The 11,888-nt window shown below is 33.7% G+C and overlaps 1 protein-coding gene across 1 annotated transcript; it reads left to right on the forward strand.

The window, feature by feature from the left end:
• The first annotated feature begins 1,679 nt into the window (after positions 1–1,679).
• LOC132166988 (Thioredoxin z) lies at positions 1,680–6,663 on the forward strand. The gene is made up of 4 exons (XM_059577868.2): positions 1,680–2,024; positions 2,359–2,481; positions 5,836–5,916; positions 6,367–6,663. Exons 1-4 carry the CDS (start codon positions 1,779–1,781, stop codon positions 6,481–6,483), a joined length of 567 nt encoding a protein of 188 aa, XP_059433851.2. The 5' UTR covers positions 1,680–1,778; the 3' UTR covers positions 6,484–6,663.
• The last annotated feature ends 5,225 nt before the right edge of the window (positions 6,664–11,888 follow it).

Genomic DNA, 11,888 nt, shown 5'->3' on the forward strand with positions numbered 1-11,888 from the left:
ATTCGAATTAATGACTTTTGACTTTGATGTCATGTTAAACCACCACTTATCCTAAAAATTTAAGCAGATAAGAAATGATAAATCTATTTATTTAATCAATACTTTAATAGAAAATATATGAGAATGCACAAGAACTTAAGTATTCATTTATCACATCCTAAGAAGGGAAGAAATTACAAGGAATGAGGGGTCCTCCCTCATAAAGCCACTATAATGCCAGAGGGGTAGACAAGAAGAGAGGATATGAGAACGCACAAGAACTTACGTATCCATTTATCACATAGTAACAATTAACTTGTGAACACGTGTCAACGTATGATTGTAGCCATATCAGCCACTAAAAAAAACTTAAACGCCATTCAATTAATTACATACTGATACCGACACATATCAACAAGTTGTAAAATAATTATAAAAGAAAAAAAAAATTGTAGGTCTAGCATTTTTCTCCATCATGTATATGCATTAAAGAGGAAGTGGTATAGTTTGGATTATTCCATGCGCAAATTCGTTTGAATATTAACCATAAATGATTTTGCTCAAAAAAAAAAAAGGTTAAGACTTACAATTCCTTTTAACACGTGTCATCATGTTATTTGAAAGTGTTAAAATAATTTTAGCGGTGGGAGTGATTCCAAAATAATTATAGGCATAGCATTATACTCTTAATGATCTTGAGTCACTATTCTTTTTATGAAATTAATTTAGGCTAAAGCACATGCAAGTGATGATGCTCAATTATTGAGCATCAATTATAATGACACATATAGACCATTGATAAATAATGATATATTAATTATGCAGTCAACGTGCCCCCAATTGACACGTGTATAAAAAGAAAGAATCAAGGGCAATTGAAAAACCACGTCACCCAACCTAAAGTGGTTTTATCCCATTAAGAATTTTGCTTTAAAATTGTTGAATAATGCCTCATGTACAACTTTTTTATAACAATTTTTTTTTTTTTATAATTTGAGAAAAGTGTTAACATGGTTTTTTTTTTTTTTTTTTTTTTACATGTCCACACATGGGAAAGAGAAGAGGAGATTCGAACTAGTGACCTCCGATTCATTAAGTGTGATCTATAGCCGATTAAACTACCCCTTAAAGACATATTAACATGTTATTAAAACCATGTCAACCACTATTAATTCACCACAATAGTTGCTAATCGTTTCGTACTTGTCACTTCCTTTCTAAGACAATAATGACAATTTAAAAGGTTAAAAAGAAAAAGACAGATAAAAAATGACACCATTCTTTTTCAAATCCGCCTTTAAATGTGATATATGGATATTGTCAAATTCTTTTAAGGTAGAGAGGTCTTTAAATGTGACATATGTCCTTAACAGACTAGGATACTCTCAAATTCTTTTAGGCCAGAGAAGATCTAGTCTCTTATAATATGAGAGCAAAATTGTAATTTTACTTTTTGTTATAACAAATTTGTCTTTCGTGTTATAAGAAACCGGCTTCTCTTCTTCCCTAATTCAAATGGGAGAAACACATATATATTTTTTTAATAACTTAAATGACACGTCATTTTTAGAGGCGGGTTTTGTAGAATATTTAAAAACAAAACAAAGAAAAAGAAAGAAAAAGAAAAGAAAAGAGGGCGTTTCTACTTTTGGCTTGGTGCAGGGAAATCTTAGTTCCCAATAGGAAAATAGATATCCTAAGAGCCAAACAGAGCAGCAATATCTGCAGCTTGTAAATCCAATCCCACCCTCTGTAAACCCCTTCCAAACCCCTCTCTTTGTCTGTCTTCGAGCACAAAAATGGCTCTCCTCCATATCCACACACCATCTCATAGCACAACCACCCTCTCCCCCATCCTCTCAGTTCATTCTCCACCACCTCTTCACTTCTCTCTTCCTCACTCCACCTTGAAAACCCACCAACAAAACTCACTCTTTTCCACTGCCACAACTACCAAGAACACGCCTTTCTTGCTCTCAACACTCCCAAGAAAGCTGCTTTGCCAACCCCCTCGTGGCACGTATGTTAGAGAAGACTATCTTGTGGTATGTTTTGCACAAAATGCCCATTTACTTTATCGTACGTTATTTGTGTTTTGGGTTGGGTTTTACCTTAACTGCTGATAATGTTACTAAGAAAATGTTGGAGAATTAGAGTAATTATAGAGTTCGAAAAAGAAATTCTGGGTTTCAGTTATTTTACTATTTGGGAATCGAAAGAACAGGGGCTTTAAGTTATATGAGCATTTGGCTTAGATTCTTTTGGAAGCAAAATTGGGTTTGAAAGCTTCATCTTTTTCTTCATTTTAATATCTGTTTTATCTGGGCATCGGAATTGAGTATGAATTTTAAGCCATACGTTTGTTGCTTTGGGTGGCAGAAGAAGTTGTCAGCCCAGGAGGTTCAGGAGCTGGTAAAGGGTGAAAGAACTGTACCCATTATTATTGATTTCTACGCAACATGGTGTGGACCCTGTATTTTGATGGCTCAAGAACTCGAAATGGTATGGCTCAATATCTACATTATATTAATTAAGGCATTCTAGTTGTAGCTCTAGTGCTGTGGTTGCAAGACAAAGTGGTCGTATGCTCTATTGTATAAACTGCTCTCATTTTGATTGCGATTCAAATTAGTCTTGGTATAGATTCTCCCCTTCACCCCTAATCTGATGAAGCCCTATAGTTTTTTTTTTTCCTTGATAGAGAAATACTTTGTCATATGTGGAGAGACCCTTGGGGGGGGGGGGGGGGGGGGGGGGGTGGGGGGGATGTTGTTGGGGAGTGGGTGCTTATGAGGTGGTTATTTGTAACATTTAATCCATTTTGTAAGATTTAATAGCTCCAGGCTAACCCAATTGGTAGCATCGAATATTATAAGAGTAGTGTGCATTTGATAGAACTTATTGATTTATTGGCTGGCATGATACTGAAGCTGCTAGAAAGGCAACTCGTATAGCTATTTTGAAATGGAGAGGGACATTTAATTGAATCAGTTGGAAGATAGTATCAGTGAACCACATTCAACCAGCATTTTGACTCGGTCATGTCAGCCGAGTTTGATCATTTCTCTATTCTGAAAGTCTTGTATTAGTGTTTGATTCTGAGGAATTGATGATTTTGATATGCTTGGGTGATGGTTTCACATTTTGACTCGCGGGTCTACTTGAGTCTTGGACAGTGGGTTTTGGCTCTTGGTGGATGATCAAAATATGTGATGCATTTCTTTTTTTGATTGACTTCTTGTGTGCAAACAACAACAGTTCAATGCCGTTAGATTTATTTACTCTGCCTTTAACTTGTTTTGGAGCAGAGGATTTGATGTCCTTGTGCATTGTTTGTCACATGGATTTTCTCCTTTCTAGTTTAATGAATTCTAAGACTTGATGCTCTAAAGAAGGTTGAAATATATTGTATAAGATGGATAGCTAAAAATCCAAAAAAAAAATTCTTGCCTCACTAAGAAAGTTTATATATCAAGTTTTAATTTCTTAATGCTCACAAATTCTTAATGTAGCCTGTAAATTCTAGATTTTGGTTTACGTGAATCAGATACCATATATTGGACCAAAATCTGGTATTCCCACAGTATCTATCAAATATTTTGAGTATCATGCAGTTATTTGGCATAGACACTTGGTACTAATCCAGAACCACAACAAAATAAACTATGCTATATTTGGCAAGTGTTATAGAAAGTCTTTTCTCTATTCAAACACAAACCACACTTTTACTAAAATAGTTAACAAATGGAATAATTTTCAGAAAACAAAACACAAAATACTTTTCAAAAAACAAAACACAGCACACTTTTAAAAAGGTTACCAAACATAGCCTATATTTACCACTAGCATAGATTTTATAATTAGGACAGTATTTTTCCAATGCTGATGTCCCTTGACTTGTTTGTGCAACTCGTATTGAATATTAAATTGAACAGTTCTGCATCATGCGAGCTAACTGCAAGTGGTTTGCTTGTAAATTTTTCTAAATCATAAGCAGGTAATAATCTTCTGTCATTGAGAGCCACATTGCTCAAAAATATGGATTTGTAGTTTCTTCGTAATAAATTGAATTTGAAGATTCCACCATGTTTCATGCTTCATTTGCAAACGGTTAAAAAATTAAAATGTTTATTTGTTTCGACATAAGACAAAATCTTGGAAAAAAAGAGCATTGCTTTTGTTTTTTGTTGGATCGGGGGATATTGACTTATGATTCAGATGTGAATATGCTACATCATTGGAGACTCTACAATTTTGCATGATATGATATTATATGTGGCTAGGGTGTTTTTGAGGAATCTCTTGAGCAGTAAACAATGAAGTTATCATCCATTTTGGATTATAAAGATTGTTGTTGACAGTGTCAAGCTCTGGTTGTTACGCTGCAAGCACGAAGTCAGTGTAATTTGTTTGCTTGATCATTTCCAGGATCACTACTCCAAAATGATGGCTAAGTTTGGTGCCTAGGAAGTGTGTATCCGGAGAAAGGTGTTAAAATATCTCCATTGATTTCGTGCTTGCATGACAAAATTATTCCTACTTTGCAAAACCCAGACATTCTACAAATTGTAGAGAAACAACTTCCTTTTACATACTGTTAATTTGTTGTGTTATCAATCTCCAGAAGTAGACTAGACACGTTAGCCTTGTCCCAAGTTATGCAAACTATTGGTTGTATGGAAATTTATATGAAGTGATTATCTGCTTCACCAGCAGCTTCGATATACTTTCTTTGTTTGACAAGTCTAGTTGATTCTGTTTGATGGGTTCACAGAATTTTGGGTGATTTTATTTTCTGGTACATGAGAAGTAGATGCTGTCATTTGATGGAAATGGGTATACACAAGTGCATGTTTAATTCAGATTTTACATGGTTTGAATAGTTCAATTGTACATTTCTTTTTATTTATTCCTATATAGACATAACTTGCCTGAAAAAGCAATCCTTCTCTGAATTTCAAATTTATGTGTTCGTATGCATCTCATCATATACTTACATAATAAAGCTTATGATAAGATCCAAATAGCAACAATTTGGTGGTCTTTACTTACAAGAAATTGAAAAGAAGAGAAGAGAGACATATGGTGGTTTCGAATGATGTAAGAACTTCTAGATATATTTTAATGACCAAACACGCTCAATGGAATAGTTACCAGTTTAGAGAACAATTGGATTAGAGAGGTACAAATCAGATATAAAAAAATGGCTAAGCTAACAGGTCAGTATTAAATCTTTATCTCTCATTACCAAATATGGATTTCACTTGGCATACCCAAGAGGGTATACATTGTTGAAGGTTTTTGCCTGAAAAAATAGTTATAGTTGAGTGGTCTAAACTGAGCTGATATACTAATCTTCTTGATTTGACATGTAGAGTGTTAGGTTTTGAGATTAGGTTGATTTTGATTTCAATGAATTTGGAGATTGGAATTGGAACACCAACTGGAGCCCTGCATGTTGAATTAATTTCAGATTCAATATGCCCTAATAAACCAACACCATTTATTGGCAAAGCAAAATTTCCAAATTTGGAATTCTGAGAATTGGACATGCAAATCAATACTAATGCTGCATGACCAGATGTAGCCCTCCATACAAGCACGGATTGGAATTGTGCTTCATTTCGTTGAAAATTAAGTTAACCGTACATTATGGTAATTATTGGTTGTGTTAGAATTTCTTTTCACCAAGATTTAATTACTTTGGATACAGATTTATGACATTGCTCGTTCTAGAAATCTTGGATTTTTATTTTTTTAATTTCCTTAAAAGAAGTAATTTTTGCCATAGTACAATTTGATTTTTAGGGCCTGCAAACTCATGATAAAACTTTTGGGCTTGAATTTCTATCACAGCTTGCGGTGGAGTATGAGCAAAATGCATTGATTGTTAAGGTTGATACAGATGACGAGTATGAATTTGCACGTGACATGCAGGTATTTATTTGCTTTTAACTTTTTTTACCCTGTAGCTCTATCGACTGCATTGAAATTTCTTGACAGAAAACAGGAACTAGTTAAGATATTAGATAAACTATTTATTCAGAACCACGTGTTTCCATATATTTCTACAGCAATAAGGGGTTCGTTTGATAAAACTTTTTAGGTGGTATTTTTTAGTTTTTAATTCAAAAAGTGTCGTGATATGACATAAAGGTAAAAGTAGTTTTAAGTGTTGTGCGATTGGAGTTGTTTGTTAATGAAGAATACTTTTACGTTTTTGGTAACAAGTAAAATGCATCCCCAAAAAACGATGTCAAACGAGGCCAAGATTTCTTTTTTGGCAATGAATGGAGCAATCCAAAGTTGTGTTCTTGTGGAATTTGAATTTGGTGACTCTCAACCATAAAAAAAAAGAAACCCAATTGAGAGCTGTTTTTGTTTCAGGTAAGAGGCTTGCCAACAGTGTTTTTTATTAGCCCAGATCCAAGCAAAGATGCAATCCGGACTGAAGGGCTTATCCCAATACAAATGATGCGGGATATAATTGATAATGAGATGTGAAGCATCATTACTTGAATCACCAGATAGATTTGGAGGGCCATGGCTTTTGCAGGTGGTGATGCCTTTCAGTGAGTTGTTTGAGTTTTGTAATTTATGTAAAAACTCAAATACTGCATTGGAGTCAACAGTTTTGTAGCTATCTTTTGTATTATAGATGGGTGGTAGGAACGTTTGGATGCAGGAATTTATCCTGTGCAAGACTGCACAGTATCTTTACAATGAAAGAACACAATCTCAAGAGGAGTGCTAGAGAGCCCGAAAAATGGCTCCCGAAATGCACCCAGAATGAGGTGGTAACAATTGTTTAATCAAAAAAATTTGCTCTCTCTCCCATGTCTGCCACCATTCTTCATCTTTGATCTGGACCGTTCATTTTAATCTAACGGTCCAAATTGAAGATAACAAAAATAAATAATAAACTATTATTTACTTTTGAAAAATAAATCAAAATAAAAATTTAAAATATTAATAAAAAAATTTAAAAGCAATGAGGCGGCTGGCCACCCCTGTTGAGAGCAAGGGGTGGCTTGGCCTACTCTCAAGAGCCATGTCAAAAAAAAAAAAAAAATTAATTTTTTTTAGCCCATGGGTGGCCGAACCACCTTCAAAGGCCATGTAAAAAGAAATATTTAATTTTTTAGGGCCCTTGGGGGTGGTTCGGCCACCCCAGACCAACCGGTTTGGAATGGCCGAAGCCACCCCTTGCTCTCAACAAGGGTGGCTGGCCACCACCTGTGTTGGCCTGCAACCCCATTGCTTTTAAATTTTTTTATTAATATTTTTTTTTTTAATTTTGATTTATTTTTTAAACGTAAGTAATAGTTTATTATTTATTTTTTTGTATCTTAGATCTGGACCGTTGATTAAAATGAACGGTCCAGATCGAAGATGAAGAATGGTGGCAGACAGGAGAGAGAGAGAGAGAGAGAGCAAACTTTTTTTGATTAAAAATTTGTTGCCACCTCATTCTGGGTGCATTTCGGGAGCCCATTTTTCGGGCTCTCTAGCACTCCTCCAATCTCAAAGGCCACAAAACTTAAGCCTACGTGGCCCGTGTTTCACTATGGCATATGCACAGGACCCATCACAGTTCTTGTATGGATAATGTGAAAAAAAAAATTATAGGGAAAAATACTTATTTAGTCATGCAGTTGATTTTGGAAACGGTTGCGAGGATCCAGTTAGTGTATTTAAGAAGGGTAAAATGCAATTTATTTTTTAAACCATTTTAATTTTTACCCCTCCTAAATTGATTTAGATAGTATATTTAGGAATTAAATGATTTAAAAAAATTCAATTGAAATTGAAAGGATTCTTTTCCATTGATTTTTTGGTATCAAAAGTATCTTGAATGTTTTTGGAATAACTTATCTAATCCAAAACGATATCTGTCATTACAAACAGTTTAGATGCAAGCATAGATTTACTCGACAACCAATTGTCATTGCCATGTGACATGGGTAATAATTCAACTTACTGTCAAATTACAATTTCACCCTTAAATTTAGAAAACGAAATAAAAGAATTGTTGTGAGGGGCGACCTCCCCTCCCCGGAATGTGACTGACAACCCTCGTATTTCAAAAGGAATCCTCTCTTCTCTTTTAAATTTATTTTATTTTCGAGAAAATTACATTTTACCCTCCCAAAGTTTAAGGCGATTTTTAATTCGACCACCAATATTTCAATTTTTGCAATAAATTTATTTTAATTCAACCAATGTCATCCAAAAATTCCTATTTTACCCCTATTAAAAAAAAAAAATTGGGAGTGCAAAAATGGCCAGATCTCCAAATATTTTTTTAAAAGAAAATTTTTTTATAAAAAAAATAAAAACAAATTATGGACAATATGAGAATTTTGGGATGACAATGGTCGAATTGAAAAAAATTTGCAAGTTTGAGAGGGTGCATTGCAAAAATTGAAACATTGGAGATCGAATTGAAAATCGCCTTAAACTTTAAGAGAGTAAAGTGTACTTTTCCTTTTATTCTATTTTGAGGGTAAAACTATAATTTTATAATAGCACACGTCATTAGTTATACTCATGTCAATCGGTAATTGATTGTAACAAATTTAACCCCCCCAAAAAAAAAACCCTAACAAAGGGGACTAAGCGAATCGAACTAGTAATTTTTGAGACCCCCAAAAAAACAAATGGAAGGACATTACAATTGAGGTATTGAGGTGCAGGTTGAATGGGAATATGCCTGATTTTCCTTTTTTCTTTCTTATACATAGAATAGGGCAGATGATGGGCAAGTAATGTGAGATTTATTATTAGCGCGAAAGGAAAGATGATGGGCAAGTAATGTGAGTCATTGAGTGTGAGTCTGGGGGAACGTATCCAGAAACAGAAACAAGAGGGACGAGTGGGATGAATCTAACAAAATGTTTCCTGAAAACAAAGCAGCCCCATTATGCCTGGCTCTGAAAGTCATGTAACATGACACTCTATAAAGAATTCTATAAAGTTGTAATAATATCTTATAATGCCTTTGGATATAATATTATATAAATTCAACTACCATAAGAAGGTGTTAATTTTATTACCATTTATAATCATACCTATTATCCTTGTATAAACCAAAATCCTATCATACAAATATGACTAAACCAAAGATATGTATGATGTTGGTCTAGTGGTGAAAAGCTTATCCTCTATGATTTGACACATTTCAGATCGTGGGTCGGAGTGGCAGGTGAAGCAGGGTGTGACGGATTCCGGTTTTTAATAATTTGTTGTCCGAATTGTGAGCAGCAAACCTGCTGAAAAGAGTTTACACATTTGCTTATTGAACCCCGTAGAACTCTAAAATTGCTAACAATTCAAACACCAAAATCAATCGCTTCTGGTTGGTATACCACTATGCTTTCCATGTAATTGAGGTAAGGCAATAGGTAACCCTATTTTAGAAAAAGCTTATGCCTATGAAAGTAATGCCCAGATGGAAAATGTCAATCAAGCCATATCCTCTCCTCTCCTACCATTTGTAGCTTGCAAAAAAAAAAGTTCATCTTTGATGGAATAAAGATAAGAAGAAGAAGAAAAATCTGTAAGAAGAAAAATATATATGTATATATAGTGAGACAGAACGAAAAAAAAACGACATTAATGGCCTCAACATTATAGACATACATAGAGAGAGAGAGAGAGAGAGAGAGTTTGAGCAGAAACAGAAGGAATGCAGGCTCAAACGGCATAAGCGACGACGTTTCCGGCAGCGTCGGCGGGGGAGAAGGCCAAGAACATGAGGGCAGCCATGATCCCAACGGGAAACAAGAGAAGCATCAACGGCGGAGGCGGAAGCGGGGGCAACAAGAGAGGCAGGACCACCATCGACGCCGCTAGAGCCGCCAGCACCAGAACAGACCCTACGCTGAAGAACTGAACCATACTATTCTGATCAACCTCGTGAAGAGTAAAACCATGTCCTCGATCGACAACCCCGGGCGAAGAAGAAACACACAAAAGAAGAGAGAAGAAGGCAATGGAAGGTGGTCTTAATTGGTGGGTTTAAGAGGATGTTCAATGTTCCTGGTTGTGTTGGGTTTGTGTGTTGTTAATTATATATACATGTATATATAGGTGGATGTGTGGATCTTTCGAAGAAATGGGTTGTTATAAATTACCATTTATTTATCTCAAGACTTTAAATTAAGTTGTAATTTTTTATTTTTTTTAGTAATTTGACGGGATAATTTTTTAATTTGAGTTAAATATATTGTGAGTGGTTTCATATAGTATTTTATTTATTCAAAAAAAAAGAGAGAGTAATTTAAACAAATGAATCTTAGGTGAGAAAGTCAATTTAGGCAACTAATTGCTAAAAATTCCAATCCCCTATTAAATTACTATCTTATCTTAAGTTGTAGCTACTCTTATTTTAACTCAAGGCCGGTTTGAGTGTACGTTTGAAATGCCTAAAAATAGATTAAACATTCAAAAAGTCTATTTAAAAAAAAAATACCCGTTTAGTAAAAAAAACTTAAAAGCACTTTTAAGAGTTTAAAAAACAAAAATGATCAAAATCTGCTTTTGACAAAAGCTTAAAAATTAGGCTTTTTCAAAAAAAAAAAAACCATTTTCTGACTTACAAACTCTATTTATTAAACACAATTTCAAACATGCTCTTTAACCTTTTAAGAATAAGTGAGGGTAGGAGTTTGAAATCATATGAGAGAGAATTAAAATATTAGTTAGATTATTAATTATTAAATTTAAATACTATTTCCTATGAACTTAAACTAAACTTTAGTGATTCAAGAGTAGTTAACACTCTCAAAGATTTTCTCTAAACCACCACTCCACTAGTCAAAGATTTTCTCTAAAAATAGTAAAGACAAAGTTGGAAAAAACTATGATCTTTAACACCTTTATTTTTCTAGCATGATTTTTATAAAATAATATTCACTTAGGATCGTAAGAACACCAAAAAATCACCAACATTCTCTTAAAAAAAAAAAAAAAAAATTAGTTACTCTTCTAATGTTTTTCTCATATTCACCTAATTCTTGGTGAATATTATTTTTTTAAAAAAAGCAAAAAAATAATGTCATCATTATTTCTCTCGCTTGACATTTTTATATCTTTCAACTTAATTTTTTTAAAAAGTTAAAAAACCGTACCCTAGAAGTTGTCACCTCCATGCGGTCGCCTCAACCCCTTCGGAGGGGATGGATAAGAGATAAGATTAGGGTACGAAGGGGTGACTCAATTTTCCATCAATTTTCATTTTATATGTGAATAAAAATGTAGCAAATTAATATATATAGGGGAAATGATTTATTTATTTATTACTATTACTCTTTTTTTTTTTTTTTTAACATGTTCATGTAAGAATGATTCAAACTATTGACCTCTGCTTCATGAGACGTAGTTTACAACCGATTGAACTACCCCTTTGAAACTGAAATCATTTATTTGAGATTTGATTAAAATACATGAATGTAATTACAAAAATTAGAAATTTATGGGGTTGATTTAAAAATAAACCAAAACTCTTTATACTAATTTGATAATTTCCGTTGCTTTCAATTATATAAATGAGATTCCATAACTTAGAGGATACAATCTAATTTAGAAATTTCTAAAAGTGATATAAATTTGAATTATTTAATTTTAAAAAATTACTATGAATTGTTTGATAGCTTACGATGAGCTTGCGGTGATTTGGACCGTTCGATACTGTGATGAGGATGACGTGGGAAGTGTGTGGAAATCTTGTTTTGGGTAATGGTCCGAATCAGAGCGTCAGATCCTGATATATTCAGCAGATACGGTTCGGAACATCTACTTGTGTAAATTAATAGTAAAAGGGTATTTAAGTATTTTAAAATTAATTATTGTATATTTAATTCCTGATTTTTTATTTTTTATTTTTTTATTGATACCCTCTTTCTTGT

This window comes from Corylus avellana, chromosome 2 (genome assembly GCF_965113065.1).
Source record: "Corylus avellana chromosome 2, dhCorAvel1.hap1.2, whole genome shotgun sequence".
Classification (NCBI taxonomy): Eukaryota; Viridiplantae; Streptophyta; class Magnoliopsida; order Fagales; family Betulaceae; genus Corylus; species Corylus avellana.